Raw genomic sequence first — 20,571 nt, forward strand, 5'->3', positions numbered from 1 at the left:
ACAAGATAATCAGTGGTCTCGTGATCAGAGGTCAAGTGATCGATCGGTCAGGTGACTTCATTTTCTGAAAATACAGTTAAAGAAGGAACGAAGAGATAGAGAAAGAGACAGAGATAGAGACAGAGGATGTATGGATATGATGTACAGTCACACTTGACCTACTTCATGCTGTTGGATGAGCTATACTTGTCGAAAGACCCGAGGTGGACACCAGTCAATGCTCAGACAGCACCAGTTGGAGACACTCTACAACAGACTATTAAGCTGTCTCGCGCCTCCACCTCTGCCACAGACATACCCCTACTTCTTACCAATCTTACACTCGAGTTCAACTCACCTACAACCTATATAAGATTACGTAATATCAATAACAACAACAACAACGAACTTGAAGGGGACATCACCTCACCCAACAACAATGAAGTGGAGACAACAGAGAAGGAAGAGGAGGAGAAGCATTTATTGCGATCAATACCATCAGGCTCAATCATTAGGAATGCAATCAGTGGATATCAGCTGATGATTGACAAGTTCAACCTGACAAGGAACTTGGCAAAGTCAAAGTACTTGGTGCCAACAATGTTGATTGAGAGAGGCCGCATCACTCAGTCGTTCCAGGTTGACCATTTTCAGCAAGAGACAGCGATGGTCACAAGTCGAGAGTCGGTGCCAATAGTTTGGTTCCTTAAGGACCCTCTAAAGAACAGAGGAGAGGGCATAGAGTTGTTCCATTCGGTGGACGAGTCACTCAAGCATTGCCTGCCGAACAAGAGATATATATTACAACGCGAGATTATCCCAATGCTATTCAATTCGTTCAAGTTCGACGTTCGCATCAACATTGCATTGGTATTCAACTCTGATGAGACGAAGCTATACATCTACAACGTAAGCATCCGGAGGAGAATGGATCAGGTGACAGGATCATGTGACAGGGTATCACGTGACATGACTGGCTGTCACGTGACCATGATCACGTGACTGGATTCACAGGACTAACGATCGATATCAAATACAACAACAACAGGAAGGCATAATGAGATGCACGGGAACCAAGTATGTCAGCGGCAGCGTGGAGAAGGGAGAGCAGTTCACCAACTTTTGCTTCCAACAAAAGTTGAACCCATCGTTTGGCAATATTGTCCCACTGGCTGACTGGGACACGGATGGCAGCCGTCTGGCAACGATGGAACAGGCAGTGGGCGAGATATTCGACCTGTTCCTGCCGCGACTCAATCAGCTGAGGCACAGCGGAGTGACCGTGTTTGGTCTGGACTTCATATTCGACAGCGATGGACATCCCTACCTACTGGAGATCAACAACTCACCATCGATGTTTGTACATAGTAACGAACGTGTGGCGTCCATATGCCGAAGGGCCATCGCACAGTTGCCAGCACTGGCGTTTGAGCCACTATTGGAAGGTGCCACTCCAATTGCCAAGGACTGGAAGTTGTTGAGGGACTACACCAACAGACATCGATGTACCAACACTGATTCAAATGATGATGGACAATCTGAAGACTTCAATCTATTTGATGATTTATAAAGTTGATTGAGCACTCACTCACGAGAGTATTACCACAACCAACATCATATCCGAACTTCTATAAAAAAATAAAAGTCGCAGTAGTCTCAGCAGTCGCAGTAGTCTCAGTAGTCGCAGCAGTCACAGCAGTCACAGCAGTCGCAGCAGTCACAGCAGTCGCAGCAATCACAGCAGTCACAGCAGTCACAGCAACAACCAAGACAACACAGAAATGGTGAACAATTAACACTTTTTGGGTACCATAAATAATAGTATTACAAACATAAACTTAGTTAGTGTCGTATTACTATGTTGAGTTAAATTTGGTGATGTCCAAAAAATGTTAAAGATTAATCATTTCTATATTGCCATAGATTGATGCCAACTGTTACTAATTCTTATCGTCTGAATCTGTATCTGTATAACAAAATGTTGAAAGATAAATGGTAGTTCTAGTTTAGCGAACTGCCAAAATCCTTCCAGGATTTTCGAAAGATTTTTTTTAATTTAAGTTTGATTAATGGAGGGTTACAGATGGTCCATCATGGCCTTGTTGAGAATTCATACATACTACTCACTTAGTTGAATATGCAATTACTATCACTTCCTATTTTAATATTTAGAATCATCGTCTCACATCTTGACGATGTTATTGACATTGTATGTTTTCTGTTCACAAGCAGAAAAATCTATCTTCGCCAAGAGAACATCGCCCCATCACTGAGACATCACTTTGGATATGTCTTCCCCCTGTCAACACTCATGAGAACCTCCTCAAAACGACTTAAGAACTTGAACTTACGAAGAACATTTAAACAACTAACGACGACAAGAAACAGTGTCGTTCCCAAACGAAATCCTCAATATCTCCGAATTGAATCATCAACCATCCCATTCCCACCAATTCCTTCGTCAGTCACGAGCGTGGCGCTTGTTTGCTATAATGAGCCTTTCGATCTTTGTACCAGTTCAATACCTTCGACTGTGACACACATAGAATGTGTAGCTTTCAACCAGCCTCTTCAAGTTGGACATATCCCACAGTCAGTGACTCAATTATCACTTTATTGTTTTAATCAACCTCTTCATGTTGGACATATCCCACAGTCAGTGATTCAATTGTCATTGGAGCGCTTCGATCAACCTCTTCAAGTTGGACATATCCCACAGTCTGTGATGGAATTGTCATTTGGGGGCCTTCAACCAGTCGCTACATATCGGACATATCCCGCAGTCAGTGACACGATTGTCATTAGGTCAGTTTGATCAACCTCTGCAAGTTGGAGATATCCCACAATCAGTGACACGATTATTACTTTATTTTTTCAATCACCCTCTTCAAGTTGGAATTATTCCACATTCAGTGACACAGCTCACATTGGAGATGTTTGACAAACCTCTTCAAGTTGGACACATTCCACAGTCAGTGACTCAGTTATCACTTGGTCTTTTCGATCAACCTCTTCAAGTTGGACACATTCCACAGACAGTGACACAGTTATCACTTGGTTATTTCGATCAACCTCTTCAAGTTGGACATATTCCACATTCAGTGACACAACTATCATTCGAAAGTTTTAATCAGCCACTACAATGTGGACATATCCCGCAGTCAGTGACCCAACTTTCATTTGAAAGTTTTAATCAACCTCTCCACATTGGACATTTACCACATTCAGTGACACGCTTAGCTTTTGGAGATGACTTTAACCAATGTCTCACAACAGAATACATTCCATCAGTCACATCACTATCTATTCCATGTGCTGAGTTCTCTCCAAAACATTTCAGTTTGCTCGACCATCAGTGTCTTGATGAACTGACTGTTGTCCATTTAGCCAATTACAGAGACTACAAGGAGAAGACATTTTCAAATGGTTCATTTCTGGATCGCAACACCCTCTCTCTTACCAAAATGATCACTATTTCACATTTAGTCATACAAGTTAAGCCGTACTACCGACTCAACGAATTAAGTGAAGGGTTACCATCAAATCTTATGGCTTTGCTGAGGTCTATCCCAACAATAACTCTTCAGTTCTTTCGCTCTGGCGCCAACGGAACAATACTGACAGACTTTAAAATTCACACCAGGTTAATTGATGAAACAGCCATACTCCTGGTACCAGTATCAAATGTAGATATGGATGGTGAAAGAGCTATATCATTTTTAATTAATAATAAATAATTAAGTGCAACGAAGGGCGAGGCCTTGATTCGTTGATAGTGTTCTTAAGCTCAGGACCATTCCGACCAAAGGGGAGCAAAGGAATATTGAGGGCAGAGTTATATAATTATAATTGTTCAAGTTGCTGGTAAGATTATGGCGACAAGTGATTGGGATATTGTATTTCATTGTGGCACCGAACTTTGTATCTTGTTTGTTCTACTGTTGAGGAGAGAAAATAAATCATACACACTCTGAATGAGTGTGGGTGGGAGTGTGGTTTCAGAATGATCAGCTGATCAGTGGATTGAGCCCCAACCCCACAAGATCAAATTGATGATCACTAATAATACAATCAGTCTTCCTTAATTATTGTTATAACTGTTTATCTTATCTTTATCTTTATTTAACATTGATCGATCAATCAATCAATCACATTCAATATGTCACAAACACCACCAGTGTCTAGTACACCAAAGCTATCTGCTACATTCAGAACATCCAGTTCTGGTCTTCTGATGGAGAAAAGACGTCAGGAACAAGAGTATGTCTCTCATTGATCACTCAGGAATAACACAATCTTACTAATATTCTCATTCCCCTCACTCAATCAATCACTCAATCAATCAGACATACAACAACAACTTCCACATCAACTGGAAGTGATCCAGTGGTCAATCATCTGACTTTGAGTGAGTACCTCTGATTCCAATCAATCATTCATTCATTCATTCAATCATTCAATCACTCGTCACTCACACATCATTCAAACATAGATGACTTGTCAAACCCACCAACTGATGAGGAATTGAAGAACTATAAGGACTTGCCATCCAACCAGTTGCCACCAATCCACAAGAGAGAGATGCTAAAGAGGATCTTTGTCAACCGTGATCTTAAGTTGGAGCGCATGGAGTTCTTTGGCTTTGACATGGACTACACGATCGCCGTGTACAACTCGCCAGACTTTGAGGAGCTGGCCTACAACATGGTGATCGACCGTCTCATCCAGCAGGGTTACCCCGCCTCGATCAAGAAGTTGAGGTACGACCCCGAGTTCCCCATCCGTGGCCTGTTCCTGGACAAGGAGCTGGGCAACCTGCTCAAGATCGACAGCTTTGGCAACATCACCATCTGTGTGCACGGAAAGCGCACGCTCAGCAAGAACGAGACGATCGAGTTCTATCCCAGCATGAGGGTCAACGCCGACGACATTGGCCGCAGGTTCTACCTGCTCAACACCCTGTTCACGCTGCCCGAGGCGTCGCTCTACAGCGACCTCGTGGAGTTCCTCGAGAAGGAGAGCGAGCTGGTCATCACCGAGGAGGTGGCCAACGAGCAGCAGCAGATGAACTCGCCGCCCCTCCACTCGCTGAGGAACCCCGCCTCCAAGGACGAGCACTCGATCCCCGTCGGCGACCTGTCCTACGCCAACCTGTTCCAGGATGTCCGCGAGGCCATGGACCTCGTGCACAACGATGGCAGTCTAAAGACCAAGGTGTTGGATGACATGCCCAGATACATCAAGAAGACCAACTGTCATGTATTCTTTGATCGTTTGAGACAAGACAAGAAGAAGGTGTTCCTCCTAACAAACAGCGAGTACTACTACACCAACAAGGTCATGTCCTATCTCCTCAATGACACCAATCCAAACTACAAGAGTTGGAGAGATTTCTTTGGTATGTGTTCATGGAATCACATCAATCGAACACTTTGGAATCATTCCAATCACTCCACCATCACTCATGAACCATTCCAATCCATCACACTCAATCACTCAATCACTCGCTCCCTGGAATAATTCCATACTAACCACTTCCCACTCACTATCAATCAATCAATCAATCAATAGACTTCATCATTGTTGGAGCGGATAAGCCAAGATTCTTCTCAGAGGGTACCACTATTAGAGAGGTGGACATTGCCACTGGCAACTTGAAGATCACTAATGTAAAGGACAGGTTCGAGCCTGGCAAGGTATACCATGGTGGTTCACTGTCCCTGGTTCAGAAGTTGACAGGTGTGAAGGGCAACCGCGTGTTGTACACTGGTGATCACATCTTTGCCGACATTATCAAGTCCAAGAAGACGCACGGTTGGAGGAACCTCCTGATCGTGCCCGAGTTGCAGCACGAGATCGAAGTGTTTGAGGAGCAGAAGCAGACCGTCAACCACTTGATGAACCTCGAGTTCATCAGAGCCGAGATCTACCGTGGTCTGGACTCTGAGTGCACGACACCACCCGACATCAATGTGTTGCACCAGCACATCAAGCAGGCGTCCAAGAAGTTGAACGATTCGTACAACAAGTACTTTGGCAGTTTGTTCAAGTCTGGCTCCAACTCAACATTCTTTGCCATGCAAGTTCAGCGCTATGCTGACCTCTACGCCAGTGACTACCTCAACCTCTTGAACTACCCTCTCTTCTACACCTTCAGTGCCAACACCTACGCCATGCCCCATGAGAACCTCACTGGTGCCTCAATCGATAAGATGGCAAACTAACTAATCCAACAACTACCCCATCTGGGCAATTCTGGAAAACTGGAATATCCTGGAAACACCAACTTAATATTATAACACAATAAATAAATATTTAATATTTATTAATGATGGTGTATTTACAAGATTGGATATATATATGTATATGTATTACGCGCGCTTGGATGGTTTGGGTTTGGATGATGATGGACCCAATAATAACTTGAGATTCTCGAGGAATCCACTGCGATGATGTGATTGAGCCTTCTTCTTGATCATGGATGAGTTGCTCAGTGGTGTCTTCAGGGTTGGTTGTACGGGTTGGAATCCATTCGGTACATTGACCTGAGGTGATGGATACCAATATTGGCCATTGGTCTGAACTTCACCAACACCCAAAGTGGCATTCTTGTTGCGATTGTAGAATCCATGCATCTTTCTAACATCGCTGAAAGTGAGATCATACTCTTTGGAATTGACCACTGATCTTGAAAATATATGATCGTACAATATTGTTCGGAACTGAGTCTCATTGAAGTAACTATGAGGTGAAATTGTAAAGTAGAGGTCTTCAGCGCCATCCTCACTAATAATAGGTGGTCTACCATCAGTTACAGGTCTATCGAATCCAATATATAAATCAATATCACTAACTGGTACTCCATAATATTGTTCAATCATATCATTCTTTGTTGGCACTATTCCGGAAATAAGTTAGTAATATGTTAAAATATATTATTATATTTTGGAATATGTTATACATACATTTGTTATGTTTGATATAATATTCAACTGAGAGTCGACCAATTACTTCGGTTGGTGAGGTGATACTGGTACCAAAGAGTAGGATGTGCTTGGTACGGTGTGCAGACTCGGTCATTAGCTTCTCCATCAATTTCTCCAAGTCTTGATCATTGTCAAATTGGCAAAACTCGCGCCATTCTCCATAAAATACTATACGGATACCCATTGATTCAAAGGCATCGCGGAGCTGCGAGTCCTTGGTAAGGCAATCCAGTCCCCAAAGATATTTGATAAACTTTGGATAGTACTCTGTACCACGCTTGGCAAGAGTAGGGAACCACATTGGATACAATACAGTATGAATACCATGATTCATCATCATTACAGTATGTTCCAACATCACCTTGAATGACTCTACGGAATATCCATCCCAATTAATTGATAATTTAGTATCATCTTCACTCTTATCTAAAAATATTTCATTATATTAGTATCATCTTTGTTATATTATTATTATTAATATACATACCAGAGTTTAAAACCTCTTTTATCAGATGACTCCTTCTTGTACCATCATAGGCGAACACTAATGATTTGGTTCCAGAACTCTGGACAATGTTGGATATCTCCGAAGTGGACAAATTATTAAATTGACTCATTATTTGGAGTAGTTATATATATATATATAAAGTAATTAAATAAATAAATATAAATATAAATATATATATTAATTAATTATTATATTTGTGTAGTAGTATAAATATTATTGAATTGAGTTTGTGATCGAACGAATTGATGGAAATAAGGAATAGTAATAGTAGTAGTAATAAGTGGTTGTAGTAGTACTCTTTGGTTATATTGAGATCGAAGTTGGATACAGGACAAATCTAGATGTAATGGCTTAAGGGCAGGCCTGTCCTTTAAAGTATCTATCGTAAATATAATAAAGTATGGTATATGTGTGTGTGGTGAATTGATTGTGTGATCGTGTGTGTGTGTGTGTGTGTGATATATATCTATGATTGATTGATTGGATTATAGATTGATTGAATGATTGACTTGATGTGGAATTGTGGTGACCTTCGGAAGAGTTGTTGTTTCAGTTGTCGGTCTAGTTGGAGAAATAGGGAGGTACAAGTATACACACAAACACTCACTCTCTCTCTTTGATCAACAAGAGTTATTTGTTACAAGGGTAATAATACTCTGAGAATAATAATAATGATGTGGTTTATTCCAAGAGACACTACCTGATACATGATGGTGTCGTGTCAATAGTTAGTGAGTGAGTGAGGAACAGCTTGGGGGAACAACAAACACTTTGTACATCGTTCCATTCGTCAGCTCCCTCTCTGAGTGCCTGGCATCCAAACCCCCAGACCAATGTGATCACCGTAGCTCACCAATTGGCCACCGGTGATCAAAGCTTCTTGTTGATGTTGCTGTTTGATGTGTTATGTATGGTGTGTGTGTGTGAGTTAGTCAACTCCCTGCCTCAATAAATCAATCAATCATACTACCATCCATTAATGAATTACAATTACTTCATCGTCCAATTAAGTTAAAGGTAGATAGATCAATTTGGCGACGGATTGGTAGTTGTCAAGACGCCTCCCCCAGGCCTCAGTTGGGCCAACTTTCCATTCAACCCCCACCCCAATCCTGAATTGGCAGCACTATCGTTTTGTGATCGAAAGAGTTTATTGATTTAGCACATTGGGGGTTGTTTGTTGTTGTTGATGATGATGTTTAGAAGTGCCTACTTATGTGTATGAGTGACTGATGGTTTACCAACGATCGTTCAAGATCAATCCAAGGTATATATTAAGGGCGAACATACATCGTTTTGATAATAAGGAGATCTATTATTGTTCTCCATAAAATCATCTCAACACTTTAGAAGCCTCTATCACCTGATCTGAGATATGAGATCGATGGTGATGACCCTTGATTGTTGAGAATAGGGGGAGTAAGCAGTAAATGGATCTCGCTGATCCAAGCCCCAAACAACAACTACATCAACCATGGTGTGCCCCTTGTTTTGTTTGAATGTTTGTTTGATTGATTGATTGATTGGTTGTTTGAACAAACATGTTTGAGATGGTAACTTGATGTTTATTTGACTGTTCACGTTCCAGACCAAGTACTGGAAGCGTCGTCCAGTCTGGATGCATAACCTTCCATGTTGATCATATCATTGATATGTATCGAGTCGAGTTCAGTGCGAGCTTGACAGACTGGCTCCCTCGACCGAGCGACTTATAAGGTTGCTATCGCCACACACACAAACAATAGAATGAACTTGGAAAGACATCCGGCTTCTAAAGTGGTGTTGAAATGGCTCAGAGAAGAGGCGCTGTTGCTGCTACTTCCTTGGCGGCCCGCTCTATCTTGGTCCTCGCTCGCTCCGATCTGTGGAACGGGAGTCGTTCTGTTGACCAACGGCAAGCCATCCTCCACGTCGATCGGCACTCTTGGGCTGCTACCACTATCGTCCGTTTGAATTGAAGTAGTTGTTTTCGTTGTTGTAGATGTAGTAGTGTTGTGGTTGTTGTTTGTGTTGTTCTTGTTCTTATCGATGATCGGCCCATTGTTCCACGTAGGCTTGACTCTCTCACGAGCATCAAGTTCATGCTCCTGTTGCTGTCGGAAGGGATAGTCGCGCTTCTCAAACTCTTCACGTCTGTTGCGGTCCAACTTCTCCAGATCCTCTTGTGCCTTGCCATATGGGTTGAGTTCTTCCTCTGGCGATAGCCATGGATAAGAAGGATGCACTACCACCATGAACTCCTTTGGTGTACCAGCCATATTAGTGCGACGAAGACCATACTTGTAACGACCTATTCTATTGAACACATGTGATGCTCTAGCACCTGGCTCGGCAAGCCTGTACAAAGCCTTCTCGTCAAATATGAAAACTTCATAAGTCTCGCTAGCTGTGTCTTTTGTGGCGGCGGTGGCTTCTGTGTCGCTCACATCCTTGGATTCTTTAGCTGTTGCTGCTTGCCATATTATCTTATCTCCTATTATTATATCTACTGGTGAAGCCACCTCCATCTTGCTGTCCCATGTCAACAACATTTCCTTTGATACATGTAGAGCGTTCACCATATCATGTTGCCGCGCCACAGTTAACAACAGTAGCAGTAGCAATATTATCCGCCCTGCCATCTGTATATTATATAATTGTACAAGTATCTTCATACTTCTTCCTCCTCCCACATAATAATATATTATATAAAGTTGATTGATGCGGTTGATTGATTGATTGAATGATTGAGTGTTCAGGTTAATGAATGAATGAATGAATGACCAGCAGTACTATAACCCATTAGTTATACGCTCACTCATTATATCATCAATGGCGACCATATTGATAGGATAATGATGAATGTATAATGGTGAGTAGAGTAATGATATGTGTTACCGCGGCTGTGGCGATACTTGTTTCCGTCCACACCTTGGTAGTAGTGTGGTGTGTGAGTTGGAAGTTGGAAAGTGAGTGGGCAACTATTACCGCCACACTCACACACACCTCAGGTGTTGTTGACGTCAATGACAATGCCAAAGCCAATGCCATTGATTATTATATATGTTAGTTGTAGTATATATGTATAATATATGTGTATTTACAATTATAATAATAAGTTAAGTTATGGTTGTAAGTTGTCTTGTTGTGTCAAAGCAACTGGACTCGAGTCAACAATAGGTAGTGGAACAGGGGCAGCACTGACCTCAAGCCATCTTGCAAGGTTTGTGGCATGGAAGCCCAATGACCTGAATAATGCCTGCGACTCGGTATTGTCGGTCTTGATGTAAAGGTATGGCTGCGCATCACCTTTCTCCAGCATTCTGATGAGTAAGTCTGCAACGACAGACTTGGCATAACCGCGTTTCCTATGCTCACTTGGCGTGAACAAGTTGCCAATGCTTCCGTCACTATATTGTATGATCCAGCTGACCATGTCCACTCCCACTCTCTTGCAGCTTGTCAAGCTGTGCTTAGTAGTCCACCTCATAAACTCCATAGACACTGCGCTTCTGTATGCCCAGTATGAGTCTGTTGGATCGTGTCCGTGTGAGTGGCGGGCGAGTGTGAGTACGGGTACGAAGTGTCGTTGTGTACTACCATCAAACTTACCAATGATACCAGCTTCCTCCTCTTGGATTTGACCTTCATTTCCCTCGACCATGGCCTTGAGCTGAGGCAATTTGCCGCGTAGTTCATCCAGGGTCATGGTCAACATGTCGAATATGTATTGACTCTCATCGACCACCAGACCTTGCCTCTTCAAGACCTGCTCGATAATGTCATACTCCACTATGCTCAATGAAGAGAATACAAGGAATGGTGTCTTGATGTCCATGTGCCTCCTCAATCCATTGTAGTTGAAGGGGTAGACGGTGTCGTCGAGCGGGATTGGAAGTGAGTCAATGTGATCGACGAGGAGGCCACGTGTCCAGTCGGTGAGGTTGACGTAGCTGGTGAAGCGCACCAGATCGTTGGTGTAGAGGCTCAGCTGACCTCTAATGACATCGATCATCAATATGATTGTTGGCTTGTTGAGACGGTCGACCATGTAGACAAAGTTACGGCCACCATTGACCGACACCTGTGTACGTATCCTGACCTCCTGTTCATAGCCAACGAGTTGTCCATCACGCAACAGATTGTTTGGTTCCTTCTCAAAGACCAATCTATCCACATAGGTCTCATCCATCAATTGTCTTTTACTCAACTGCTTAACAGGTACAGGTAACTGTATATTCTGTTGTTGTTGTTGTTGTAATTGCTGTTGTTGCATCATTATTATTATTGTAATTATACTCCTAATACTATATTGTATTGTAATGTAATGATATAACTCTATCTATCATATCAACTTTTTGAATGAATGAGTGAATGAATGAAGGGATGAAGGGACTCGACCGAAACCCTTTGATGTTTTTTTGCCTCAAAACAAAGATATTATTATTATTATCTTATCTTTTATTTTATTTATGATAATCTTATTAATCTTAATAACAATTACTTATTTAATTATAATTATTATTAAATATTTAATAATATAAGGTATTCGCCAAAGTATCTTATAACAACCAATAACCACAATACATGTATATAAGGATGGTGGATCGTGTCTGAATAATCGAGATAGATGATATGGCAAGGTGGAAGTGGCAAACTCGAAGAACTGTACACAATAACTAAGTGAGTGCACAATGGAAATTTGTTATGTTATTTTAGATATTAGTGTGTTTGTGTACATTGCCGACACTGGATTGTTTGTGTTTGAGATAATCCATTATTATGGGGTTGTCTTTAGCATGTTGGAAGGCCATCAACAAATACCTTTTTAGCCGATTATTTCCAAGTAGAAACTTCACAATGTTGAGATGTCCATACTGGCAGGCCGTGTACAGGAGTTCGTGTTGGTAGATCTCGTTTGGGTGTGTTTTGCAACAAAGGAAGATTATGCTAGCCAGGTCACCATGCTTGACAAACGGCTGTATGGGGAAGAAGAATGGATGGCAAATGAAAAGATGAAGGTACTTGAGAACTTCCAAAGACGCCCCACGGGGTGAATTATGATTGATTGGGTAAGAGGGCAGATGATTGTACTTTTGTGGATCGATCCGTCTTTGCCCTATGCACCTCTACAAGGTCAGCGACTTCCAACCCTACCGGATTGACTACTTGGTGAAAAAGGTATTCGCGAGTATGATCACGATTGCTTTCGGTTGCCTCGATGTGATGTGCACCAGCACCCGACCTGAGGTACTCTAGAAGTGGCTGGTTGCGCCGATAGCCAACCATGTACTCTCTGTCCAGTTTGATGGATGTGTGGTTGGTGCCTTCCAGAAAGAGAATGATGTCATTCCGATCGCATTCTGCTGCAAAGCTGATCGTCATGCGATGGAAGGGCTCTGTGCGCTGCTCATGAAGGAACTGGAGTAACTCTAATGCATCACCACGTTTGAGCCAGTTCATGCAGCCGCCTCTACCATTCCGTTGAAGGAGTTCATTGAAATGATATCCTTCTGAGCGATGGATATGGAGGAAATCAATGACTTGGCGATGTCCATTCACGATTGCTTGGCTCATTGCCAAGGTGGTACAGCCTTCGGTGCGCTGCTCGTGTAGAAATTTTACGACATGGAGATGGCCGTTGCCTGCTGCCTCATCCATGGCGCGGCATGATGTTCTGTACATGGGAAATGTGTCGTGTAGATACTGAACAACCGCAAGGTGTCCAGCGCTCGCCGCTTCCTCCAAACAGATAGCGGTGGGTGGCATGTGGAGAGAAAGAAAATGTATGATGTCCAGATTACCGCGCTTGGCTGCTATATCCATACAGATTTGATTGTACGGAAGTGAAAAGGCGTTGTGTAGGTACTCTAGCGTGCGGATGTCCTGAGCAAGCATGGCATCCTGTGTGAAGTTTGCGACGCCTCTCTCCTCGACCAAGCGCCGAAGAACAGGCACCGGGTATTGGTGCGCTAACAGGTCCATGTGGTCGATAATGTTACCAGTTAGTGGGCGATTCTGATCCAAGTAGTGCGCCACTACTATGTGTCCATTTGAAAGTGTTTTTTGCATTGTATCCCTCTTACAGCTTTCCAATCTATTTTTGTCCAGAAAGATAACGACGTCATAGTGGCCATTGGTGGCTGCAGCGTGCATTGCCTCGCTTGTACAGCTATATCCCTTATTGTGGAGTAGAATGACATTTTTAGACGGCCATGCGCCGCTGCTACATCGATGACTGGATTCCGCGTATTGGGAGCCCAGCTGCTAACAAGAAGCTCCAGTAATTCGTAATCTTGACATTTGGCAGCCTCTTGGAAAGCAGCCAATGTGAATCCCTCCTTGTTGACTCTCTGGTGGAAGAGAAATTTGGCAATGTGATAATGTCCGTTCTTGACGAGCATGTTGTTGGTGCTGAACAAACCACGTTCGTTATCGGGATGCTGATTGAGTAGCTCGATTATTGAAATATGACCATGTTTGCAGGCTATATCAGCCAGACCAACCAAACGATGATCAATATTGGTAAAATGGCATTTGCTATTGGCAGGATATTTGGTAACTGTATTGGGTGGGGGTGGGGTTGGTTGGTTTGGATTGTACGAAGACATAGGTTTAGGTTCATACATACTGTCTGGAATAAAGTCCCTATGAAAGTTGATAAGATCGATGTTTTGAGGCTCGGCATTAATGCGACGGGACAAGTACTCCGTATAACCAAAGTATGACAGCAACTTGAACGAGTTGTGCATCATGCACCACTTGTGTATTCGAACCATGTTGAAGAAGTTAAGTCTAATCAATTGCTGGTGAATCCATATTATATGATAAAATACATTCTTTAAGATGATTTTGTTATTTAATAAACAAAAGAACAATCGTGTTCTTGTATTCATGTCGTATTGTTTGTTGCTTAAGTTTAAGTTATTCTCATCACAACAATGACGGTCTTGTCATTGGAAGTTAGAAAAATTAAAAATTAAATTAAATTGGTTATTTGTCAGATCATCAATCACATCACGCAAATCTGAAACCCATAAATTTAAAAATAGGTAATTTGAAAAACCGAACGAATGTTTGAAGTATGCATTGAGTGTGATGATTGTTTGAGATTGTTAACTCTATTCTAAACAAGATATATATACAGTTAGATAGATAGATACAATGGGAAAGATAACAGGAAATAAGAAGATATATAGAGTTGACCCTTTGGGCACATCATCAGAAGACAACAACAACAACAACAACATTGATGAAGAAATACCAATAAATGCAAACATCGAAGACGATGAAACTGGAACTATATTATATAACCAAGTGATCAGTCAGTCTATCAATGTTGGTGACGATCCCCAACGACTGCTCACAATGATCGACGATCAGAATGTCAACCAACGCGACATTGCCTTCCGCATGTTGTGTGAGCTGATCGCCGACGACACTGGCAACTTCAACACAAAGACTTTGATGCAGCCGGACAACTTGACCAAGGTGATCAGACGTGTGGTCGACCCTGAGCCCCAAGTAGCCGCATTGGCCATGGGTGCACTTCGCAACCTGACCATCACCACCGAGGCATCAGTCGAGATGCTTCTCTCATTGGACGTGCTCACGCCACTCCTCGCCAACTTTGACAAGTCACTCGCACTTCTCATCTCTATCCCCGGCAACAAGTACCGCGCCAAGGAAGGCCTCTTAGGTCAACACATCCTACTCCAATCATTGGCACTATTGACCAACCTTTGGTAAGTTGGAACTATTCCATGATTGGTCCACTCGATCACTAACTCACTTAAACACTCAAACACATAGTGAGTTGTCAGACAAAGCATTCGAGTTGATCACAAAGGCAATGAATAACTTTAGTAAGTTGTTCAATATATTGATCGCTCATGGTGAGTTCTTGCCAGAGTTGGTTTTCTTTGTTGGCGAGTTCCTCTCGATCATCACAGAGGACAACCCAACATTGTGTTTGACTGTAGGCAACGAGCTGTTGATGCAGCTGTTCCAATGTGTCAGTGGCCAATCCACCATGTCGATCAAGCTCAAGTCACTCATCTCGATCACGTTGCTCAACATTGGTTCACATTACAATCGTGTCAAGGTCAGTGAGACCATCACACCGGTGCTCTTGACCGCTTTCCAGTTCCAGCCACTGCCCGCCCTGATGATCATCCAGCAGCGTCTCAAGCAGATGGCCGATGCCGCCATCTCACAGGAACAGGAGGAGGATGCTGCCGCCGCTGCTGCTGGCAACGACATGACAATGGAGGATGATGTGAAGGCTGCCTCCATCCCTGCCCCCAAAGAGGAGGAAGGCGGTGACAACGAAGACGAGGACGACGAGATGGAGAAAGAGATCAATGTCGAGGAGGTCAAGAAGAACAACGCAGCACAAGCAGAGTTGCTCAAGATTGAGAAGGAGACCGAGCAGATGATCGAACAGTGGAAAGACTCACTGAGTGCACAGCAATCAGCCATCGAGATCTTCACAAACATCTTCTCATCCGATGATGATGCCAATGCCGCTGGTCAGAGCACAACCGACAGTCCCTATGACGAAGACGACAAGTTCCTGGACATTGAAGACATCCAATCCGACACCAAAGAGCAAGAGATATCACCTCTGATAAAATACCTAGAGACTACAACCCTTTTGACAAACGTAAGTATTGATTGATTGATTGATAATGGAATCATTCCAACATTCACTCACACTCACTCAATCACTCAATCAATCACTCTTACATAGTTGATGGATTTCATCGAGTCTGTGGAGTCACATGACTTGACAGCAATCGCCAGACAGGCCACCGAGATGATGTCATTGATCATCACATTGAAGACAGTGTATTCAAGAGCAATCACATGTCTTTCCAACTTGTTGCTCTCATTCACACCATCATCCATTCATTCACAACCAAAGCTGTGGCAACTCCTTCTAAAGATTGCCTCACACCTCATTCGACAAGGTGTCATCTCACAAGCAAAGACAGAAGTTGAGCAACTCGAGTTTGTCACCAGCTCTCTCTGGTCACTGATGCGTATGAATGCCGAAATTGGATTCGTAAGTCACTCCCTCATGGAACTATCCCGACCCGACCCAATCCTAATCAATCACCAACACATCACATAGGCCACAACTCAAGAAGTACAACAGATACTGTTTATAACTAATAATGCACCAAAGTTGGTCAAGACCAACTTGATTGGAATGATTGGACTGATGGGACAGAAGGCATTGTGCCAACCAATACTCAAGGACATTGGCCAGCTGCTGGTGTTGTGTCTCAATGACCCAGCCGCCGAGGTTGTGGCCGAGTCACTCAACTCTATCTTTGACGTATTCGCCGAGCCACCTGTCAATGGAATCGTACGCGAGCTCAACATGATGTCGACACTCGAGCAGTTTGTTCCATACCTGCGCAACAAGATCAAGACCGAGAAGAAGAAGCTGGATCGCGCACTCCTCGATCGTCTGGACGAGTCACGTATCAATCTTGTCAGGTTCATCCAATACAAGAAGCAACAGAAGTAAAGTAAAGTAAAAGGGTAGTGGATCCGGACCTGGGGCCTTGGCCTAGTCCTGGACCATCCAAAGTTTAATAATTATTATATCGCGTTATCACTCCAATAATATGATTGGAGATGTGTATCTATCTCTATCTAATATGGCAACATGGTGGGCGACACGACTACCAGACGCCCCAGTAGTCCCAATCTCCATCCAAAGAGTAGAAGCTCTGTGAGCCTCTGTTGTAGTGTATGGTCTGGAACTCGACGATGGATCTGCCAACACTGGACGTCATTGTACCGACGAACATCTCACAGCGCGATGCGATGTAGACGTCGGCGAACGTCTGCATTCCATAGGTGACGCGCTCGTTCAGCGGGTCGAACTGGTCTTGCGCCAGCGACATTGGCGCGTGTGCAGTGTCGTTGATGTTGAAGTTGTTGGCTCGTTGCTGCTTGATCCAGTGGAATCTGTAGTCTGTCTTTGATCGCTTGGCCTCCTCGATGATGCCCTGGTCGTCGGTCAGCAGGAACACGTCCCTGATGCCCTTGTTTGAGTTGGCAGTGAGCACCTCCTCGTAGGCCCAGAAAGGGTGCACGACATTCTCGCGACTCTTGTCGCCGTGTCTGACGTGGATGGCAATACACCTTGGTTGGTTCGGTCCGCCAAACACCTCGACCACCTGATTGGCCATGTAGTCGCGCATGGCAAACGATGGCGTCAGGTAGTAAGTGAAGAGCATTGAGATGAACTGCAACTTCTCCACACGATTATCCGTGTAGTTGGTGTTTGGTGTGATGAACTCGCGCACTGCATCAAATGTCTTGACGTAGATTCCATTATCAATCTCATACTTTTCGTATTTAGATGGTCCAGATGGCTCGACCCTCAAGCTGCTGAGTTGTCCAGCATCATAATCATAGTAGTCGCAACTATATTTGTTTGATTGATTGATTGGATTGATTAGTTTGATGTGTGTGTGATTGGAATGATTCCAGGTCCATATACATACCTTGATGAAGGAATGAACATCTTGTCAAATGGTCCATAGGGGAACTGTCCTTGGATGATGGAGGTCATGCGGTTGTAGCGCAGACCTTGTACGGCGTTGGCCACGAGGAAGTGTAGCACAGAGTACATGCCCCAGCCATAGATCGGATAGATGGTAGTGTGTTCCTTGGTGCAGTCGACCTCGCGATCGGGGAAGTTGAGTCGATCCATCTTCTCATAGACGTTGGCCCACTTGAAACTTGGATTGATGCTGTGCAACTCGACGTAGAGCTGCACGGCGAAGCGGTCCTTGAGGTAGTGGCGAGTGATATGGTACTGCTTGTGACTGCCAACGAATAGGTCGAGGTCGAGATGGAACGTGTCATAGTCGTCGGGGCGACCAAAGACAAAGACCTGAGAGAAGAACCTTTGTGTGCTGTAGTCCTTCTCCTTGGAGTAGCCGAGACAGCTGACGAGCAGGTCAAAGAAGGACTTTGAGCGACCAGTGAGCTTGGGCAGCACCAGGGCCAGATTCGCATCGGATGGTACGTCCTCAATCTTGCTCACCACCATCGTCCTGAGACCAAATTGATGTAGTTGTACTATTGCCGATCGCATATGGAAGTCCTTGCCCAACGTACGTTGATCAGTAGGCGATAAGACGTAGACTATATTCTGTTGACTTGACCTCCTATACAACTCGCGACCAAGTTCATAACCGTCACGCTTATATTTAGGTGTCCAATTGGGATCATAAGGTAGATTCTGTCTTTGTAAAGTGATTGGATTGATCCATACTTCATTGGCCTTCTGTGCCTCCTTTGCCTCCTTTGCCTCCTTTGCGTCTTGTGCCTCTTGTGCCTCTTGTGCCTCGTTGGCACTATTTATATTATGTAGATTGTTGACGTTGTTGACATTGTTTGTATCGCCAGACACACTGTACATTGCCATTGATAGCAAGAACAGTAGACTCATGGCCACTGGCAGCAATAACTTTGTACGTGTCATTCTTGCTCCACCTCTAGTCTTTCCAATTATAACGTAAGTACCTAACAACAATATGAAAGCACCAACTACTTGTATAACTGGTGATATTCCAAACATTAAATATATATATATATATATATATATCTCTCTCTTATTATTTTTACATAAATAAATAAATAAGTAAATAATAGGACTATTAATAAATGAGTGAATGAATGGAGTAAGCTGACGTGTTGGTTCCAGAGGATATTATTGTAATCTGTCGTGCGCACCGATACAGTTTTGTCAAATAAATTACAAAAAATGAGACCTCTACACCCTGTATCATGCGGGGTCAATCGTCTTTTTGGTTTGGTTTGGGCCACGTGTGGGCTTGTAGCCTGCTCATTTTAGGAATGTAAACGTTGCAGATGGACAATTGGTCCACCAAACAAACGATCCACATCCTACACGACCGATAGATTCTAGTATCAATCAATCAATCAGTCAATCTAATCTAATAAGAATAGAATCACTATGATGATGTATTGTTTCCAAAATTAACATTGGCTTCTGGTCGTATCGCTACAAAGAATACGAGGTAGATGGTTACACCGACCACCACCATGACCACGAGGGCAAGTGGTCCTTTTTGGTCGTCGAATGGGCCTTGTGTCTTGGTCCTAATAGCATGACCTCTGCGTCGGAATTGAACTGTAGAGTATCCCATAAACATTATGGCCGTTATCCACAAGAATAGACCTGTCGCCAATGATACACCTTCAGTTCCAAAGAATGTAATGATCGCTGTACCAATGGCGCCCAACGAGAATGTCAATCCTTCATTCAAAGTGTAAGAGAAAGTTCATGTTAGTTCAATCATGCGTGCTTGCCATGCATGGTCGCTGTCAACCTACCAATCCATGAGAGGAAGGTTCTCTCGTTTGAGAAGAATGACTTTGCATCTTGTGACTCCTCTTTGATCCTTCTCTCCTCTGGCGTGAGGAATTTATCTTTCTTCTTCTTGTCCTTTTTCTTCTTTTTATCCTTCTTTCCACCACCTCCTCCGCCACCTCCACCTCCACCCATACTAGCATAATCAAACTCTGTCAGTTCTGTACCATCATAATTATGATCTATATTACCCGGTGGCAATGCAGGACTCATCTGATCCTTCTTCCTCATTGCCGTCGGTGTATCCCTTCTCTGTAAAGTTGAAGGTTCATTTCCACCTCCCAATACATCATCCAAACTATTTATATCTTCCCTCCTATACATCCCTTCCAATATCCTCTAATCGTTTCCTTTCCTTCTTTCCTTTTTTTGTTTTTGTTTGGTTTGTTGGTGTTGTAGTTGCTGTTGATTGATCGAATATTTGATTGAATGATTGCTATCCTGCCTTTACTATTATTAAACTACTATAACTACATAATACAATCATTAATGAATGATGGTGAAAGGAATGAATAAAGTGTTGATTGAATGAACACCTCTTTGATGTTGTGTTAAATACACCATTGTGAAGTGGGTCATTCACTCACCACCCAATGAAACAAACAAACACAAACAACTTATAACTGTAGTGCGAGTGGTGTGTTTAGTTCGAGGTGTGAATAAATGAATGAATTAGTGAATGAATGAATGAACGT

General features: G+C 43.2%; 9 protein-coding genes across 9 annotated transcripts; 3 read left to right on the top strand and 6 right to left on the bottom strand.

The window, feature by feature from the left end:
- Positions 1–126: 126 nt before the first annotated feature.
- SAMD00019534_120360 (hypothetical protein) lies at positions 127–1,549 on the top strand (the record flags this gene model as incomplete). Its single annotated transcript, XM_012892778.1, has 2 exons — positions 127–888; positions 1,028–1,549. The coding sequence occupies 2 exons, from the start codon at positions 127–129 to the stop codon at positions 1,547–1,549; spliced, it is 1,284 nt and encodes a 427-aa protein (XP_012748232.1).
- Positions 1,550–4,138: 2,589 nt separating this feature from the next.
- On the top strand, positions 4,139–6,203 carry SAMD00019534_120370 (hypothetical protein; the record flags this gene model as incomplete). The annotated part of the gene is made up of 4 exons (XM_012892779.1): positions 4,139–4,239; positions 4,326–4,387; positions 4,472–5,377; positions 5,551–6,203. The coding sequence occupies 4 exons, from the start codon at positions 4,139–4,141 to the stop codon at positions 6,201–6,203; spliced, it is 1,722 nt and encodes a 573-aa protein (XP_012748233.1).
- Positions 6,204–6,353: 150 nt separating this feature from the next.
- SAMD00019534_120380 (hypothetical protein) lies at positions 6,354–7,582 on the bottom strand (the record flags this gene model as incomplete). The annotated part of the gene is made up of 3 exons (XM_012892780.1): positions 6,354–6,877; positions 6,945–7,391; positions 7,453–7,582. Coding segments are annotated over 3 exons (1,101 nt in total), but the record flags the coding sequence as incomplete, so codon positions are not given.
- A 1,603-nt stretch (positions 7,583–9,185) lies between these two features.
- Positions 9,186–10,127, bottom strand: SAMD00019534_120390 (hypothetical protein; the record flags this gene model as incomplete). Its single annotated transcript, XM_012892781.1, has 1 exon — positions 9,186–10,127. A coding segment is annotated over one exon (942 nt), but the record flags the coding sequence as incomplete, so codon positions are not given.
- Positions 10,128–10,576: 449 nt separating this feature from the next.
- SAMD00019534_120400 (hypothetical protein) lies at positions 10,577–11,728 on the bottom strand (the record flags this gene model as incomplete). Its single annotated transcript, XM_012892782.1, has 2 exons — positions 10,577–10,983; positions 11,065–11,728. 2 exons carry the CDS (start codon positions 11,726–11,728, stop codon positions 10,577–10,579), a joined length of 1,071 nt encoding a protein of 356 aa, XP_012748236.1.
- Positions 11,729–13,493: 1,765 nt separating this feature from the next.
- On the bottom strand, positions 13,494–14,207 carry SAMD00019534_120410 (hypothetical protein; the record flags this gene model as incomplete). The annotated part of the gene is made up of 2 exons (XM_012892783.1): positions 13,494–14,014; positions 14,084–14,207. The coding sequence occupies 2 exons, from the start codon at positions 14,205–14,207 to the stop codon at positions 13,494–13,496; spliced, it is 645 nt and encodes a 214-aa protein (XP_012748237.1).
- Positions 14,208–14,616: 409 nt separating this feature from the next.
- Positions 14,617–16,588, top strand: SAMD00019534_120420 (hypothetical protein; the record flags this gene model as incomplete). The annotated part of the gene is made up of 4 exons (XM_012892784.1): positions 14,617–15,197; positions 15,265–16,117; positions 16,205–16,451; positions 16,542–16,588. 4 exons carry the CDS (start codon positions 14,617–14,619, stop codon positions 16,586–16,588), a joined length of 1,728 nt encoding a protein of 575 aa, XP_012748238.1.
- A 559-nt stretch (positions 16,589–17,147) lies between these two features.
- SAMD00019534_120430 (hypothetical protein) lies at positions 17,148–18,964 on the bottom strand (the record flags this gene model as incomplete). Its single annotated transcript, XM_012892785.1, has 2 exons — positions 17,148–17,898; positions 17,979–18,964. The coding sequence occupies 2 exons, from the start codon at positions 18,962–18,964 to the stop codon at positions 17,148–17,150; spliced, it is 1,737 nt and encodes a 578-aa protein (XP_012748239.1).
- A 493-nt stretch (positions 18,965–19,457) lies between these two features.
- SAMD00019534_120440 (hypothetical protein) lies at positions 19,458–20,011 on the bottom strand (the record flags this gene model as incomplete). Its single annotated transcript, XM_012892786.1, has 2 exons — positions 19,458–19,762; positions 19,840–20,011. The coding sequence occupies 2 exons, from the start codon at positions 20,009–20,011 to the stop codon at positions 19,458–19,460; spliced, it is 477 nt and encodes a 158-aa protein (XP_012748240.1).
- Between the last annotated feature and the right edge of the window lie 560 nt (positions 20,012–20,571).

The sequence above is a fragment of the Acytostelium subglobosum genome (genome assembly GCF_000787575.1).
Source record: "Acytostelium subglobosum LB1 DNA, scaffold: scaffold37, whole genome shotgun sequence".
Taxonomy (NCBI): Eukaryota; Evosea; class Eumycetozoa; order Acytosteliales; family Acytosteliaceae; genus Acytostelium; species Acytostelium subglobosum.